Here is a 19,024-nt window from a genome sequence, read left to right as displayed (position 1 = left end):
CCCAGTGGGAATCCCATCACCCTGGGGGTCTAATGGAAGATCTTTACCTCCTGAAACCAGTTTATAGCAACTTGAAGAGGTGTTTGCTTCTTCAAATTCACAGACACCAAATGCAAAACTATATTGTGCCGCTTGTCAATGCTTCCAATTTAACATAGCACTGAAGCAGAATTATGTGGCAGAATAATTAGTGAAAACAATTTTCAAAAAGCCATTGAAACTGAAGACAAATAAGTAAAAATTTGCTGTTTGTAGATTACATGATCTTATATATAGAAAACCATAAGCAGTGCATTAAAACCTAAGTTAATAAACTCAGTAAATTCACAAAATATAAAATTAACATGCAAGTTATGGTCCCATACACTTAAGACAAACTATCTGATAAAATAGATGAAAAAAATCTTATTTACAATAGCATTAAAATAATAAATTTCTGGCTGGGCGCAGTGGCTCACAACTGTAATCCCAGCTCTTTGGGAGGCCAAGGAGGGTGGATCATCTGAGGTCAGGAGTTCAAGACTAGCCTGACTAACATGGTGAAACCTCATCTCTACTAAAAATACAAAAAATCAGCTGGGCATGGTGGCAAGTGTCTGTAATCCCAGCTGCTTGAAAGGCTGAGGCAGGAGAATTGCTAGAACCCAGGAGGTGGAGTTTGCAGTGAGCTGCGACCACACCATTGCACTCTATTCTGGGCAAGAAGAGTGAAACTACAGCTCAAAAACATAAATAAACAAACAAACAAACAAACAAACATACATATCTCTGAGAACAAATTTGACCAAGGACATAAAAATTCTTTACACTGAAAGATATAAGATAGCTAGGAAAAGAAAGAGAGAAGACACAAATAAATTTAAAAATGTTTTATGACTCTGAGTTGAAAGAATATAGATTCGGCCAGGCGCGGTGGCTCAAGCCTGTAATCCCAGCACTTTGGGAGGCCGAGACGGGTGGATCACGAGGTCAGGAGATCGAGACCATCCTGGCTAACACGGTGAAACCTCATCTCTACTAAAAATACAAAAAACTAGCCGGGCGAGGTGGCGGGCGCCTATAGTCCCAGCTAGTCGGGAGGCTGAGGCAGGAGACTGGCGTAAACCCGGGAGGCGGAGCTTGCAGTGAGCTGAGATCTGGCCACTGCACTCCAGCCTGGGCGACAGAGCGAGACTCCGTCTCAAAAAAAAAAAAAAGAATATAGATTCAATAAATACAGATTCAATAAGCTCCCTATAAAAATTCCAGTGGCAAGTTTTTTCCACAGTAATGGAAAATACAAGACTAAAGTTTACATGAAACTACAATAAACTTTGAATAGCCAAAGCAATCTGGAGGAAAAAAAAATAAAGCAGAACGACATCATCATATTTTATGATTCCAAACTATCTCTCAATAATATACTAAAAATTAAAAAGATGGAATGTGCAGAAAAATTAAAAATTCAATGGAAAAGAAACCACTACTCCATTCATTTCAGACATGATGCAAAAAGAGAACTTAAAAAATAGCTTAACAGGGGGGAGGGGGGAGGGATTGCATTGGGGAGTTATACCTGATATAAATGATGAATTGATGGGTGCTGACGAGTTGATGGGTGCAGCACACCAACATGGCACATGTATACATATGTAACCTGCACGTTATGCACATGTACCCTAGAACTTAAAGTATAATAAAAAATAAAAAAAATAAAAAAAAAATCAGCAGAAAAACAAAAAAAAAAAAATAGCTTAACATAGAGTTTTTGAAAATTATGCAGATATTTGTGTATCCCTAAAACAATGAAAAAGGAGTCAGATTGTACAGTCTCTTATATGCCATGAGGACTTTGGCTCTCACTGTAAACTTGAAGAAAAATGACTGAAAGTAGAATCTTTAGAGAATTTAAAAGCATAAGACAGAAAATGCCCCTATGTAAGAACAAAGAAAAAAAAAAACAAGCCTCAGACTTCTAGAAACTATACCCTTTGGAACACAGCTTCCCAAATGACATTTTAAGGACTTGCTTTCTCCTTGACCTTTGGATCTCTTATCTGTTGTATTGGCTTTCACTCTCACCTACCTGGGGTTTTGGCCACCATCTCATGTCTCTTCATATTCCAGGGCTCTTTTCCTTGCTCCAGACGGGTGATCAGGTCTGGCTTAGAGACAGCAATACCTGTTTTATTAAAAATAAGTAACATGCATCTTGGTCATATTCTCCAATTACCAACTTAGTAATGTGCTCAGTAAAGAGGATGTAATACAATATTCTAATACATTTGTCCCAAAATACTAATTTATAAAAATTTTTTAAAAATATTTAGAAAACACTGTATATTTGTAGGTTCTTAATTCACTACCCAGTAGCACTGAATTAAAAAACTGGTGGTAGCAATTAGATTTTAAGGTATGGGCAATAGTATTTTACACCACTAAATTTCTGGAATTACCACTAATCTAGAGTGAGGGATACAAATCAGCTCAGCAATGTGGAAAGTTCATCTCAAGATGAAACATCTTGAAATTTCTTTTTCCTACACTGACAAATCCTTATGATTTTCTTGAAAATAGGAATTTGAAACTCATTTATGCAAAACATAATTATCATAAATGACAAAATTAGCAAATAATTCTACAAAAAAACCAAAAATGAAGTCTTTAGGGTACATCAGGAATTGAGTATTGAAGTTATCCTCACCCAGGAAGATCAGGTTTCTGTAGTTCTCTAACATCACATCCCAATATAAATCCTGCTGAACAGTGTCCAGGCATTCCCACTCCTCCAGAGAGAATTCTACAGTCACATCCCTAAATGTCAGTGGTCCCTGAAAAACACACAAACAAGACACACATGTATTTACCAAGTGGTCATGGACAGAATTTTTAATTTCACTCAAGGTGTAATTACAGAGTAGAGAGAACAGGTTCTGACTTATAGGAGTCACTGAAATTATCCAAGAAAATAATTTTTAAGCCAGAAATATTCTCTAATGTATTCTCTGACTCTAAAAAACACAACCCCACACACATTTACCAAGTGGCCACAGGCAGAATTTTTAATGTGACTCAGGGTGAAATGAGTGAGTAGAGAACTGGTTCTGACTTATAGAAGTGACTAAAATTATCTAATAAAATAATTTTCAACATAGAAATATTCTCTAATGTATTCTTTTTACTTTTCTATTTTTATTATACTTTAAGTTCTAGGGTGCATGTGCACAACGTGCAGGTTTGTTACATATGTATACATGAGCCATTCACATTAGGTATATCTCCTAATGCTATTCCTTCCCTCTCCTCCAACCCCACTATAGGCCCCTTTGTGTGATGTTCCCCACCCCGTGTCCAAGTGTTCTCACTGTTTAATTCCCACCTACGAGTGAGAACATGTGGTGTTTGGTTTTCTGTCCTTGCGATAGTGTGCTCAGAATGATGGTTTCCAGTTTCATCCATGTCCCTGTAAAGAACATGAACTCATCCTTTTTTTATGGCTGCATAATATTCTATGGTGTATATTTGCCACATTTTCTTAATTCAGTCTATCATTGATGGACATTTGAGTTGGTTCCAAGTCTGTGCTATTGTGAATAGTGCCACAGTAAACATACGTATGCATGTGTCTTTACAGCAGCAGCATGATTTATAATCCTTTGGACATATTCCCAGTAATAATAGGATGGCTGGGTCAAATGTATTTCTAGTTCTAGATCCTTGAGGAATCGCCTGTCTTCCACAATGGTTGAACTAGTTTACAGTCCTAACAACAGTATAAATGCGTTTCTATTTCTCCACATCTTCTCCAGCACGTGTTGTTTCCTTACTTATAACTACCTGATAGAGGTTCCAAGATGGCTGAACAGGAACAGCTCTAGTCTACAGCTCCCAGCATGAGCGACACAGAAGATGGGTGATTTCTGCATTTCCAACTGAGGAACCGGGTTCATCTCACTGGGGCTTGTCAGACAGTGGGTGCAGTACACGGAGTGTGAGCTAAAGCAGGGTGGGGTGTTGTCTCACCCAGGAAGTGCAAGGGGTGGGGGAATTCCCTTTCCTTAGCCATGGGAAGCCGTGACAGACAGTACCTAGAAAATTGGGACATTCTCACCCTAATATTGCTCTTTTCCAACAGTCTTAGCAAACGGCACACCAGGAGATTATATCCCATGCCTGGCTCCGAGGGTCCCACACCCACAGAGCCTCACTCACTGCTAGCACAGCAGTCTGAGATCCAACTGCAAGGCAGCAGTGAGGCTGGGGGATTGGTGTCCACCATTGCTGAGGCTTGAGTAGGTAAACAAAGCAGCCAGGAAGCTCCAACTTGGTGGAGCCCACCGCAGCTCAAGGAGGCCTGCCTGCCTGCCTCTGTAGACTCTACCTCTGGGGACAGGGCATAGCTGAACAAAAGGTAGCAGAAACTTCTTCAGACTTAAACATCCCTGTCTGACAGCTTTGAAGAGAGTAGTGGTTCTCCCAGCATGGAGTTTGAGATCTGAGAATGAACAGATTGCCTCCCCTGACCCCTGAGTAGCCTAATTGGGACACACCTCGAGAGGTGACAATGTGCTAGCAGCCCTCATTCTCAGGGCCTCCTTGGCCTCCGCATCCACTCTGGCGGTGCTTGAGGAGTCCTTCAGCCCGCCACCGCACCATGGGAGCCTGTCTCTGGGCTGACTGAGGCCGAAGCCGCCTCCCTCTGCTTGCTGGGAGGTATAGAAGGAGAGATGCAGGCACGAACCAGGGCTGTTGGCCGCGCTCGTGGGCCAGTGCAAGTTCCCGCAGGTGTGGACATGAGCTCAGCGGGCCTGCACGAAGAGCAGCCAGCTGGCGCCACCAGCCCAGGGCAGTGAGAGGCTTAGCACCAGGGTCAGCAGCTGCAGAGGTTGCGCCCGGTCCCCCAGCAGTGCCGGCCTCCCGGCCTGACAGTGCTGCACTCAAATTCTTAGCTGTCTCCCCACGAGGCAGGGCTCAGGGCCTGCAGTCCACCATGTCTGAGCTCCCCTGCCTGCAGTGGGCTCCCGCTCTGCGGGAGCCTCCTGGATGGGCACCACCCCGTGCTCCATGGTGCCCGGTCCCATCCAGAGCCCAAGGGCTGAGGAGTGCAGGCACAGCTCAGGACTGGCAGGCAGCTCCACCTGCAGCCCCAGTGCAGGATCCACTTCGTGAAGCCAACTGTGCTCCTGAGCCAGATGGGGACTTGGAGAACTTTTATATCTAGCTGGAGGATTGTATGTGCACCAATCAGCACTCTGTATCTAGCTAATCTGGTGGGGACTTGGAGAACTTTTATGTCTAGCTAGAGGATCTTAAATACGCTCTAGCTCAGGGTTTGTAAATACACCAATCAGTATTCTGTGTCTAGCTCAAGCTTTGTAACTATACCAATTGGTACTCTGTATCTAGCTAACTCTGTGTCTAGCTAACCTAGTGGGGACTTGGAGAACTTTTCTGTCTAGCACTCTGTCTAGCTCAAGGATTGTAAATGCACCAATCAGCTCTCTGTAAAATGGACCAATCAGCTCTCTATAAAATGGACCAATCAGCAGGATGTGGGTGGGGTCAGATAAGGGAACAAAAGCAGGCTGCCAGCCAGCAGTGGCAACCTGCTGGGGTCCCCTTACACACTGTGGAAGCTTTGTTCTTTCGCTCTTTGCAATAAATCTTGCTGCTGCTCACTCTTTGGGTCCACGCTGCCTTTATGAGCTGTAACACCGCGAAGGTCTGCAGCTTCACTCCTGACAGCAAGACCATGAACCCACCAGAAGGAAGAAGCTCCAGACACATCTGAATGTCTGAAGGAACAAACTCCGGACACACCATCTTTAAGAACTGTGTAACACTCACCACGAGGGTCCGCGGCTTCATTCTTGAAGTCAGTGAGACCGAGAACCCACCAATTCTGGACACAATCTCCCAGTAGGGGCTGACTGACACCTCATGCAGCTGGGTGCCCCTCTGAGATGAAAATTCCAGAGGAAGAATCAGGCAGCAACATTTGCCATTCTACAACAGTTGCTGTTCTGCAGCCTCTGCTGGTGATACCCAGGTAAAAAGGGTCTGGAGTGGACCTCCAGCAAACTCCAATAGACCTGCAGTGGAGGGTCCTGACTGTTAGAAGGAAAACTAACAAATAGAAAGGACGTCTCTAATGTATTATCTAACTCTGAGGAAAGAGAGTGGCATAGGAGCCACAACATTAGTATATATATGCTATTTTTCTGAATAAAGTATAAAATTAAGGGCATAAACACAAACATACATTTTTGAGTGCTACATTTACATCACACAGAATGAGTTGTGTATATTTTTCATATCAAAAAGACATGCTGAGTTAGAAGGTACCTCTCAAATTGTAATGTGTAGAACTGGATATCTTGTTAATGCAGATTATTTTTTCAGAAGATCTAGAATAAAGTCTGAGTTTCTGAATTTCTTTCTTTTTTATTTTTTTAGCTTCTGAATTTCTTTTTTTTTTTTTTGAGACGGAGTCTCGCTCTGTCGCCCAGGCTGGAGTGTAGTGGCTGGATCTCAGCTCACTGCAAGCTCCGCCTCCTGGGTTCACGCCACTCTCCTGCCTCAGCCTCCTGAGTAGCTGGGACTACCTACAGGCGCCCACCATCTCACCCGGCTAGTTTTTTGTATTTTTTTAGTAGAGACGGGGTTTCACCGTGTTAGCCAGGATGGTCTCGATCTCCTGACCTCGTGATCCGCCCGTCTCGGCCTCCCAAAGTGCTGGGATTACAGGCTTGAGCCACTGTGCCCGGCCTAGCTTCTGAATTTCTAACAATGTTTTTGGCCCAAGAAGAATATTTTGTCAAACATCCAGTAAGTAAAAGACCCTGTGTTTTTCCTAGTATTTCTGGACTGTAAAAGATGATGAGAGCTTTCACTTACTATAGACAGATATATGCAAAGAAAACCTAGGAAAGGGGCAGCTACCAGATAAAATGTGATGGTTTATGCACATCAGCTGCATAAAAATAATTTATAATGAAAAGAAAAATAATTAGCTTTCTAGTAAAAAAAAAAAAAATCTGTCACAGAGCTCCTAAACCAAGTGAATCACTAATATTAACTGCACTAGGACAAATTCTTGTGATGTGCTGATGCACAAAAGAACATAGCATCACCACTGTGACATTTTCCCCAAAAGTAAATTGTAGTCCGAATTTAACCATAAAGAACCATCTGTTAGGCCGGATGCAGTGGCTCAAGCCTGTAATCCCAGCACTTTGGGAGGCCGAGGTGGGCAGATCACGAGGTCAGGAGATTGAGACCATCCTGGCTAACACGGTGAAACCCCATCTCTACTAAAAAATACAAAAAAACTAGCCGAGCGAGGTAGCGGGCGCCTGTAGTTCCAGCTACTCGGGAGGCTGAGGCAGGAGAATGGCGTAAACCCAGGAGGCGGAGCTTGCAGTGAGCTGAGATCCGGCCACTACACTCCAGCCTGGGTGACAGAGCCAGACTCCGTCTCAAAAAAAAAAAAAAAAAAAGAACCATCTGTTTTACGCAAAGTTCAAGACACAGATATCTCCCATGTTCTGTCATTTTTAATAGTGATTTTAAGTAGTCTTTCTTTAGCACTCTAGAGAGCAGGTATTTTCCAATTTTTTTTTTTCAGGACTTTCTGGGTAATAAATGCCATGCTCTTTAAATAAACATTTTCTTAATCCTGTTCTGCATAGAGTTAATGAAGAACACAGATGGAACCTCAACATTACAAGTTTTCCATTTTTACTGAGCACCCCATTCTTCTTCCAATAGGAATCTTGAGTATTCACACCTTCCCAGCCACAAAGGGAACATTTTTAATACAGCAGATTACAAATGCATAAAGAGAATTCTGCATGGCATATAAGAAGCCATAATGTAGAAGGCTCTAGTATATGGGAAAAAACATTTTTCAGAGACCCTTGACTATTATAAGAATTTTTTAAGTAGTTAAACTCATTAGCGGGGAAAAACACAAGTAGAGAAGTAAAGGTTTGCATGTAAAAATGCATGGCATTTCAGAAGGCAGAGTGGACACAGCTCTTGATGAGACACGTTTAGCTGGAAAAAAAAAAATTTTTTTTTTCCTCTTTCTCTGGAATTCCTGCTCAGATGACATTTTCTGCACCAATTACACCTGTATCTTGAGAATATGCCTTTAAAGGTGTCAGCACCACCCATGTACCTCCTTCCACCACACCCACAGGCAGAAGGACCAAGACCTGCAGAAAAATTCCATCTATTTCTATCCTTTATACCAGAAGAGATTCAGGATCAATGAGCTACTCCATGAAGATCAAAATATAAGTTTCTTCTTTTCTATCCTAGGGTGCCACAGACAGCAGCAATTTCTGCTATAGTAATGGTAATATGGGCCACAGTGCCTTGTCTCTCCCAAACCCAAACAAAACAGGCCCTGTAACCACCGTTAAGTGCAAACGTTTCTACCTTAATTCTCATGAATGTCTTGACCCCTTCATTGTTGATTCTGGCCTCACCATGGAAGTAGATGAGGTACTTAATTAAAACAACAAGTATGATTCCACCTAAAACAATAAACAAAACCTGTGGGAAAAGCACCAAGTAAGGATTTTTCTGCAAATTGGCCATGTAATCCTAACTAGAGGTCTGGGCTTATAACCACTTAGCTAAGCATTGGCTCTGAAGCTTTAAGGAGTGTATAAATCACTTGGTAATTTTGGCCCCACTCTTTGTAATGTGATTCTGCAGGTTTGAAAAGGGTCCAAAATGAATGTTTTAAACAAGTCCCCTGTCAATGTTGATGTTGCTCTCCCTGGGCTCATGATCAACATTAGTTAGAGAAAGCAGGCACAGCACAGAGTCCCTTACACTCAGCACTCTTGTCACAACATAAATACTTCTAGGGCAAATGAAGACAACCACTCTCCATCCTAAAGTATCATATTCTTTGCTGGCTCTGTAGTGTATACAGAGGAAATAGAAAGCAGCCATGTCTGAATAAGTCTGAGTTTAAATAACAACATGAACCAGTGTACTGATGGAAGTTCATTAAACATTGCACTTTATGTGCTCAAGAGGATGTTACAGAGCACTGTGCTGGGAATACACATTATGTGACAATCCTCATAACACCCTGGGAGTTGGTACTAAGTGCTTAATAATTCCCAGTATTTAGATAAAGGGCATAGCATTTTAGTATTTTTGTTTCTCTGTCATTATTTTTTAAAATGTATAGAAGAAAAGCTAAATAGATGAGAGGGATAAAGGATAAGCCTAACGTAGATTAGAGGATTTTTATTGTGTTTATATTTAATTTTTTTTTTTTTTTGGTGACTTGTGGAGCAACTACTGATTTGTAAGAATAGAAAACAAGTTGCTAAATGGAATGTCTCTGCAAGCACTGGTTTTAATAAAAAATTTAAAAAGTAAGACCGTAAAATACATACCTTATTATTCCCATTTGTCTGCTTTTGGATTTCAGGAAATTGTGAGCACCACCTCAGAAAGGCAGCAGGATTCACCAATCAAAACTCTGTTATTAAATCAGTTCTTTGAGGCAAGACTCCACGGTGGGAACAGGTCTAAATAAAGCCCCAAGTACGGTGAATCTAAACACAACTGGAGCAGGGAGTGGAGCCTATGTAGAATTCTGTTCTCTATGACACTGGGGTACTTCCATTTCTGCTTCCTAAGCTTGCCTAAGAAAAACAAATCCCAGGCCGGGCGCGGTGGCTCAAGCCTGTAATCCCAGCACTTTGGGAGGCCGAGACGGGCGGATCACGAGGTCAGGAGATCGAGACCATCCTGGCTAACACGGTGAAACCCCGTCTCTACTAAAAATACAAAAAAACTAGCCGGGCGAGGTGGCGGGCGCCTGTAGTCCCAGCTACTCGGGAGGCTGAGGCAGGAGAATGGCGTAAACCCGGGAGGCGGAGCTTGCAGTGAGCTGAGATCCGGCCACTGCACTCCAGTCCGGGCGACAGAGCAAGACTCCGCCTCAAAAAAAAAAAAAAAAAAAAAAAAAAAAAACCAAATCCCAGAGTTTGTGTAACTTTAAACTTTTTTAGCTACTGCCCTGTCAATTTTATAATATATACTAATAATCCATTTAAACAAATATCTTAAGGATATCTAGAATAATTTTATTAGAAAATAAATATGTATTTTTAGCAAAGTAAAAGAAATAAAAATAATAACAATTCTTCTGTCCATAAACATCCCTTCAGGTGATGACATCAGAAGTCACAACAATATAAACATTGCTTATTTATTTATTTTATTTTATTTTTTGAGACGGAGTCTCTCTGTAACCCAAGCTGGAGTTCAGTGGCCGGACCTCAGCTCATTGCAAACTCCGCCTTCCGGGTTCATGCCATTCTCCTGCCTCAGCCTCCTGAGTAGCTGGGACTACAGGCGCCCGCCATGTTGCCCGGCTAGTTTTTTGTATTTTTTTTTTTTTTTTTAGTAGAGACGGGGTTTCACTGTGTTAGCCAGGATGGTCTCAATCTCCTGACCTCGTGATCTGCCCATCTCGGCCTCCCAAAGTGCTGGGATTACAGGCTTGAGCCACCGCGCCCGGCCAACATTGTTTATTTTTTATTTGAGTCACTTATGGCCCAAAAAACTCCAAGTTTTTTGCACAAATCTATTTATTGTATCAACCATATGGTGCTTAATTCATTATTTATCCAGTTGCTAGTCTGGACTAAAAGTTCATGGATGGTAGTGGAACAGGAATTAAAAGAAAGAATGTGTAAACAAAACCTCAGTTCTATGTAAGAAAACCCAATTCCCCCTGAGGAAGAGAAAGAGCTGGAGTCCTTTAAAAATTTTTCTGTGGCTAGTGAGCCTTATCTTTCCCTTTCCCAGGCATTATGAAGACCCTGTTTCTCTAGCTGTGTAGCTGCAAGGTCACTAGACAGATAAACTCAAGTCATAAAACATGTTTTTCCTTGAAAAGTAAGAAATGATGTAAGGTATGTTTCAATTAATTGAATAACTGTCTTTGTTTCTCACTTTTGTAATATGCTTCCCCCCTGCACAGATCTCCCCCTGCCCTACAAAATGCTTAAAAGGTAACTGAACTCTTTGTTTAGGGCTCAGTCCTTTTGGATGTTAATCCGACAGGGCCAATGCACCTAAATAATAAATCCTCCTCAACCTCTCTGTCTGATTCCTAAATTGTCCCACAACAGTAGGGACCACAACTGCTTCATCTATTATTCTCATGACCACATGAGACGGAAGCATTTAGTTTGAATCTCCAGAACATGATCTTTTCCTCCCAAGTACCAGGAATCTGAAGAAACCGTCATCTGGGTACCAACCCAAGATATCTCTTGTCTGAGGGAAGGAACAAACACAGGATGACCCATTTCTCTTACACTGAGACAGAAGCAGAGTTAACCACTCTTGTCAGTGTGACACAACTCTGCTCCAGAAATCCTCAAATGTCTGAAAGATGCCCAGGTGATTCCAGGAGGATTTCCCGTGACCTGCGCTGATGGCCCCAAATGTAAGCCTAAGCCAAAGCCAAAGCTGATCTTTGACAAAAACAGAAGAGATTTAGGCTGATTCTAAATAGAAAATGGAAGGGCCCTGGTAAAGCTCCAGAACCAGGATCACCTGTCCTGATTTGCTAGCTTTTGGGTAAGAGAAAGGATAAAAATGTTCTACTCCAGTATCACATTTTACAAGTAGGTATAGTTGTGTTCATGGCTGTGATAGTTTGTAGTCTTGATCTCTCACTCCTAAGATGCTTATCTTTACTTAAAGATTCTGCTATCAGATTCTATTTACCCTGGGATCCTCTCATGTAACTGTAGCAGGTGACTGGACAAGACGTGAAAAGCTCAAAGGGCCACATTCTCAAAGGGGTTCTTTTTAAGATGTCACAATGCAGAAAAATTCCTCCTGTTGGTTTTCATTACCTTCTTAATCTAAAACCTGGCCCTGTCTTGTGAATCTCAGGCAGAGGCCAGCTCTTACGTATATCCCAATAGAGGCAAAAAAAAAAAAAAAAAAAAGCTTTGAGCAAAATTAACATCCTTATGTTAAAAGCCCTCAACCAATTAGGCATTGAAGGTACTTTACTTTAAAATAATGAATTATCTATGACAAACCCACAGCCCACATACTGAATGGACACAAGCTGGAAGCATTTCTCTTTAAAAAATGGCACAAGATAAGAATGTCTTCTGTCACCACTCCTATTCAACATAGAACTGGAAGTCCCAGCCAGAGCAATCAGGTGAGAAAAAAAAAAAAGAGAATCCAAACAGGAAGAGAGGACGTCAAACTAAGTTTGCTGTCAGACAACAAGATTCTATATCTAGAAAAGACTATAGTCATGGCAGAAAAGCTCTTTAAACTGACAAACAACTGCAAAAAAGTTTCAGGATACAAAATAAATGTACAAAAATCAGTAGCATCCGTGTACATCAATATCTGAGCTAAAAGCCAAATCAAAAACAAAATCTCATTCACAACTGCCACAGAAAAATAATTATCTAGGAATACAGCTAACCAGAGAGGTACAAGATCTCTATGACAAAAAGAACAACAACAACAACAACAAAAGAAACATTGCTTAAATAAGTCAGAGATGACAAATGGAAAATCATTTTATGCTCGTGGATAGAAAAGATCAATAGCATTAAAATGGGCATACTGCCCAAAGAAATCTACAGATCTAATACTATTCCTATCAAACTACCAAAAATATTCTTTTTTTTTTTTTTTTTGAGATGGAGTTTCACTTTTGTTGCCCAGGTTGGAGTGCAATGGCTTGATCTCAGCTCACCACAACCTCTGCCTCCTGGGTTCAAGCGATTCTCCTGCTTCAGTCTGAGTAACTGGGATTACAAGCATGGGCCACCATGCCCGGCTAATTATTTCTGTATTTTTAGTAGAGATGAGGTTTCTCCACGTTGGTTAAGCTGGTCTCGAACTCCCGACCTCAGGTGATCCGCCCACCTCGACCTTCCCAAAGTGCTGGGATTACAGGCGTGAACCACCGTGCCTGGCCCAAAAATATTCTTAACAGAACCAGAATAATCTGTTTTAAAATTCATATGGAACAACAAGAAAAGAGCCCAAATAACCAAGGCAATCCTAAGCAAAAGAAACAGAGCTGGAGGGCTTACATTACCAAACTTCAAACTATACTACAGGGTTACAGTAACAAAAGCAGCATGGTACTGGTACAAAAACAGACTCAGAGACCAAAACAACAGATTAAAGCACCCCAAAATTACTCTGCACACCTACAACCATCTGATCTTTGACAAAGCTGACAAGAGGAATTTGAGAAAAATTCCCTATTTAATAAGTTTTGCTGGAATAACTAGCTAGCACTATGTAGAAGATTGAAACTGGACCCCTCTCTTACACTATATATAAAAATCAAGATTGATTATGCCAGGCACCGTAGTTCATGCCTATAATCCCAGCACTTTGGGAGGCCAAGGCGGGCAGATCGCCTGAGGTCATGAGTTTGAGACCAGCCTGGCCAATATGGTGAAACTCCATCTCTACTAAAAATACAAAAATTAGGCCGGGCATGGCAGCTCACACTTGTAATCCCAGCACTTTGGGAGGCCGAGGCGGGTAGATCACGAGGTCAGGAGATCAAGACCATCCTGGCTAACACGGTGAAACCCTGTCTTTACTAAAAATACAAAAAATTAGCCAGGCATGGTGGCCGGCACCTGTAGTCCCAGCTACTCGGGAGGCTGAGGCAGGAGAATGGTGTGAACCCAGGAGGTGGAGTTTGCAGTGAGCTGAGATTGTGCCACTGCACTCCAGTCTGGGAGACACAGCAAGACTCCGTCTCAAAAAAAAAAAAAAAAAAAAAAATTAGCTGGCCATGGTGGTGGGCACCTGTAATCCCAGCTACTCGGGAGGCTGAGGCAGAATTGCTTGAACCCAGGAGGCTGAGATTGCAGTGAGAGAGCGCCACCACACTCCAGCCTGGGTGACAGAGCAAGACTCCATTGGGCGGGGGCGGTGGGGGGGGAGGCGGGAATTAGGCAAAAGACATCACAGATGCTTTTCAAAAAAGACATACATGTGGTTAACAAGCATATGAAAAATGCTCATCACTAATCATTAGAGAAACGCAAAGAAAAACCACAATGAGGCATCATCTCACACAACTCTGAATGGCTATTACTAAAAAGTGAAAAATATCACAGATGCTGGCAAGGTTGTAAAGGGAATGCTTATACACTGCTGGTGGGAGTGTGAATTAGTTCAACCATTATAAAAAGCAATGTAGTGATGCCTCATATAAGTAAAAACAGAATTACCATTTGACCTAGCAACCTCGTAATTGGGTATATACTCGAAATATAAATTATTCCATCATAAAAACACATGCACATGCATGTTCACTGCAGTACTATTCACAATAGCCAAGACATGGAATCAACCTAAATGTCTGGATAAAGAAAATATGGTATGGGCAGGTATGGTGGCTCATGCCTGTAATCCAACACTTTGGGACGCCAAAGCAGGTAGACTGCCAGAGCTCAGGAGTTTGAGAGCAGCCTGAGCAACATGGCCAAACCTCATGTCTACAAAAAATAGAAAAATAAAAAATTAGTGGGTGTGGTGACACATGACTGTAGTCTCAGCTACTTGCAGGGCTGAGGTAGGAGGATTGCTTGAGCTCAGGAGATTGAGGCGGCATTGAGCCTAGATCATACCACTCCACTTCAGCCTGGGTGAAAGAGTAAGACCCTTTCTTCAAATAAGAATAAAATAGCTGGGCACGGTGGCTCAAGCCTGTAATCCCAGCACTTTGGGAGGCCGAGACGGGCGGATCACCAGGTCAGGAGATCAAGACCATCCTGGCTAACACGGTGAAACCCCGTCTCTACTAAAAAATACAAAAAACTAGCGGGTGAGATAGTGGGCGACTATAGTCCCAGCTACTCGGGAGGCTGAGGCAGGAGAATGGCGTGAACCCAGGAGGCGGAGCTTGCAGTGAGCTGAGATCCGGCCACAGTACTCCAGCCTGGGCGGCAGAGCGAGACTCTGTCTCAAAAAAAAAAAAAAAAAGAATAAAATAAAAGATTTAATAAAAACAATTATGGTACATAAGCATCATGGAATACTGTGTGGGCATAAAAACAAAACAAAAACAATAACAAAAATCAAAAGGCCAGGCACCATGGCTCACGCCTGTAATCCCAGCACTTTGGGAGGCCAAGGTGGGCGGATCACGAGGTCAGAAGATCGCGACCATCCTGGCTAACATGGTGAAACCCCATCTCTACTAAAAATATGGTAGTCCCAGTTGGTGGGCACCTGTAGTCCCAGCTACTTGGGAGGCTGAGGCAGGAGAATGGTGTGAACCCGGGAAGTGGTCGCTGCAGTGAGCTGAGATCATGCCACTGCACTCCAGCCTGCGCTACAGAGCAAGACTCAGTCTCAAAAAAAAAAAAAAAAAAAAAAAGAAACAAAATCATGTCCTTTGTAGCAACATGGATGAAGCTAGAGACCATTATTCTTAGAAAACTAATGCAGAGACAGTAAAGCCAGCACTTTGGGAGGCCGAGGCGGGTGGATCACCTGAGATCAGGAGTTTGAGACCAGCCTGGCCAACATGGTGAAACCCCCTCTCTACAAAAATTAGCTGGGTGTGGTGGCAGGCACCTGTAATTCCAGCTACTTGGGAGGCTGAGGCAGGAAAATCACTTTAACCAGGAAGGTGGAGGTTGCAGTGAGCCAGGATTGTGCCACCACACTCCAGCCTGGGTGACAGAGCAAGACTCTGTCTCAAAAAATAATAAATAAATAAATAAATAAATAAATGTTACATTTATCAGAGCTAAACAATAAGAACACATGGACACAAAGAGAACAGACACTGAGGGCTAGTTCACGGTGGATGACAGGAGGACAAAAAAAGTCAGAAAAAACACCTATTTGGTGCAATGTTTAGTATCTCAGTGACAATACAATCTGCACACCAAACCCCCATGACACAATTTTACCTATATAACAAACCCGCATGTGTACTCAGGAACAAAAAATAAAAGTTAAAAGGAAAAAAATCCATGAGTTTGGGAGAGTGCAATGTAGGCGATAGGACTGGTTTGTACGACAGATAGTGGCCCAGGTGTGACTCTACTCTAATTTATTTCTGCATTCATGCAGGCAGATGAGATTATGAACAGGTGGTCCAGAACCCTAGGTGGGTGGAGAAAACAGGTTGCTGCTGCAGATTCAGTGTTTGGGGAGGGGATATGCCAGGAGACTTGTAGACACTTGTGGATTTTTGGCAAGAAACATTAGGATCAAAAATGCTGTGGTGAAATTCCTGAGGGTGGTGTCTAGCCCTGGGAGTGGTGTCGACACCTCAGTGTCTAGTGCATGTGTTTGTGAGTGAGTAGAAATCCTGTGCTGGCAGCTGTGAAAAAAGGGAATCTGCTATCATAGCTTCTTTAAGATTTCAATCCTCTCTCTCTCTCTGGGAGGAGACCTAGAATCACAAAACAATGGGCACTGTGACAGAAAAGTAGAGCCTCCCAGAGTTTCATTCCAGGGCAGGCCTCTGTGTTGTCTTTCTTCTGGCACCAAATCTGTAGAGTTTGCTGAACACCAAGATTCTCCAATATCAACTCATTGTCTAAGATTTGCATTCTGACACCACCCATTCAGCACAGACCCTGATCCAGGACTCAGTCGCACAGTATTCTCCTTACTGCAGATGTCAGTAACAAATCCAATGAACCCATCTATGCTCCTGAGATACTGTTTAAAAATCGGGGACTCCCAGCCATGAGCGGTGGCTCTCTCCTGTAATCCCAGCACTTTGGGAGGCCAAGGCGGGAGGATCACCTGAGGTCTGGAGTTCGAGACCAGCCTGGCCCACGTGAAACCTCGTCTCTACTAAAAATACAATAATTAGCCAGGCGTGGTGGCAGGTGCCTGTAATCCCAGCTATTTCGGAGGCTGAGACAGGAGAATCTCTTGAACCTGTGAGGCAGAGGTTGCAATGAGCAGAAATCTCGCCCCTGTACTCCACCCTGGGTGACAGCGAAACTCCTTCTCAAAAAAAGGAAAAAAAAAAAAATCAGAAAATTATCCTCCTGTGGAGCGTGAAAATAATCAAATGGCAGGCAACTAGACTGAGGTGGCTATGGTCCCTGGATTTCTACTTTAAAGAAATTTAACTCAAATGTGTGGATTTTGTTTTGTTTTGTTTTTTGAGATGGCGTTTCACTCTTGCCCAGGCTGGAGTGGAATGGCACAATCTTGGCCCACGGTAACCTATGCCTCCTGGGTTCAAGCGATTCTTCTGCCTCAGCCTCCCAAGTAGCTGGGATTACAGGCATGCACCACCACGCTCGGCTAACTTTGTATTTTTAGTAGAAACGGGGTTTCTCCATGTTGGTAAGGCTGATCTTGAACTCCCGACCTCAGGTGATCCGCCCACCTGGGCCTCCCAAAGTGTTGGGATTACAGGCGTGAGCCACAGCGCCCGGCCTCAAATGCATGTTTTTATAAATTACTAAACTGGGGGAAACAAAATTGATGCTTAGCTAACTATAATTAACCTATGATTACATAACAAGGAAATGTCCGCCTTGATCGTACAAATTAAGAAACTATGTAACTGTACTTAGCCAATTATTGAGTTTAGTTTTCCTTATCGCATCTTATAAAAGTCTTTTCTTCAAGCCCTTGCTATGGACGACAAACGACAAACCATAGCTGGGTACTCTACATTTTTTTTTTTTGAGACGGAGTCTCCCTCTGTCGCCAGGCTGTAGTGCAGTGGCGCCATCTCGGCTCACTGCAACCTCTGACTTCCTGGTTCAAGCGATTCTCCAGTCTCAGCCTCCCTAGTAGCTGGGATTACAGGCAAGTGACACCACGCCCGACTAATTTTTGTATTTTTAGTAGATACAGGGTTTCACCATACTGGCCTGGGATTACAGGCGTGAGTCCCCGCACCTGGCCTACAATTTTTGAATCACTCTTTAAATTACTTAATATTTTTGCAGTGACTTCTGTTCATTTTTAATACAAGAAAAGAGGGACTCAGAACCCCACAGACCAAAGCTCTTCCCATTCATGAACCCCGCACCCCAAGTCAGGATTCTCCTCTGACTACCCTCCCGTGGTCCCTGAACGATTTGGGAGAGAGGCCGCGCTGCGGGTGCAGAGCTGCCAAGAGAGGGCTCCAGACCAGGGCACAGTCACTGCGCAGGGAGGAGATAGGACGCCCGGGGTCCTGGCTGTCAGCGCAGCCGCCATCTTGTGGCTGAAGGGGACTGAGGGCGAGCTGGCCAAGGAAAACTCCGCGCAGATTGTGTAGCTGACTGCGAGGAGGCCTGAGTCCCGCAACTGCCACTTCCCACGGTTCCAACCAGCCCCTTCCCCTCTCCCCGGATGTCCGACCCAGCATTCTCACCATTTCTAGGCTTCCAGGGGGGACCTGGCGTCTTAGCTGGGGATCTCCCAATACTTGCAGGTCACAGGGACACAGACGCTGGGCTTCTAGGAGCAGAGGACATAGATTAGGGAAGACAAGACCTGCAGCTCCGTCTGCAGCGAGACAAAGTAACCGCCAAATCCCAAAGCCGCCCCGTCCGCTGCAGCTGCGTGTCTGATTGGACGGTTTCCGCCCAGCGTCCCTAATTGGATAATGTTGAAGGCCCCGCCCTTTCAGGCCTTGAGTGACGGGAGATGTGATCGCATGCTGGCCTGAATGAAGAAAGAGTAACAGCTTCTAAGCTGCAGCCTTTTCAGGCAGGACTTCCTGCCTGAGCTGAGTCAGGCCCAACTAGGAGGTATTTGCATTTAACCTTGTGTGTAAGGTCATATGCGTTTATACATAATACACTATATGGGCGGGAGCGGTGGCTCACGCCTGTAGTCCCAGCTACCCGGGAGGCTGAGGCAGGAGAATCCCTTGAACCCGGGAGGCGGAGGTTGCAGTTGTTTGGACTAACGGAGGCAAGATGGTGCACTTCCGGGTTCTTCTTCACCACCAACTCTTCCCGCGCGCGCGAAAATGCAGCCGGCGCCCAGGGAGGGTGCAGACCAACTG

General features: G+C 43.5%; 1 protein-coding gene across 1 annotated transcript in view; it reads right to left on the bottom strand.

The window, feature by feature from the left end:
- The window catches only part of LOC111524834 (zinc finger protein 257-like), a 29,535-nt gene extending 10,976 nt beyond the window's left edge, over positions 1-18,559 (bottom strand). The window contains exons 1-3 of the mRNA XM_023190125.1: positions 18,386-18,559; positions 2,684-2,810; positions 2,066-2,161 (exon numbers count right to left, since the gene is read on the bottom strand). Of these exons, the coding sequence (XP_023045893.1) occupies positions 2,066-2,161; positions 2,684-2,810; positions 18,386-18,388 (226 nt within the window). The 5' untranslated portion in view covers positions 18,389-18,559. The remainder of the gene's footprint in view (positions 1-2,065; positions 2,162-2,683; positions 2,811-18,385) is intronic.
- Positions 18,560-19,024: the final 465 nt, after the last annotated feature.

The sequence above is a fragment of the Piliocolobus tephrosceles genome, chromosome 21, assembly GCF_002776525.5.
Source record: "Piliocolobus tephrosceles isolate RC106 chromosome 21, ASM277652v3, whole genome shotgun sequence".
Lineage (NCBI taxonomy): Eukaryota > Metazoa > Chordata > Mammalia > Primates > Cercopithecidae > Piliocolobus > Piliocolobus tephrosceles.
The sequence above is the reverse complement of the archived record's forward strand: the minus strand, read 5'-3'. Positions and strand labels throughout refer to the sequence as shown.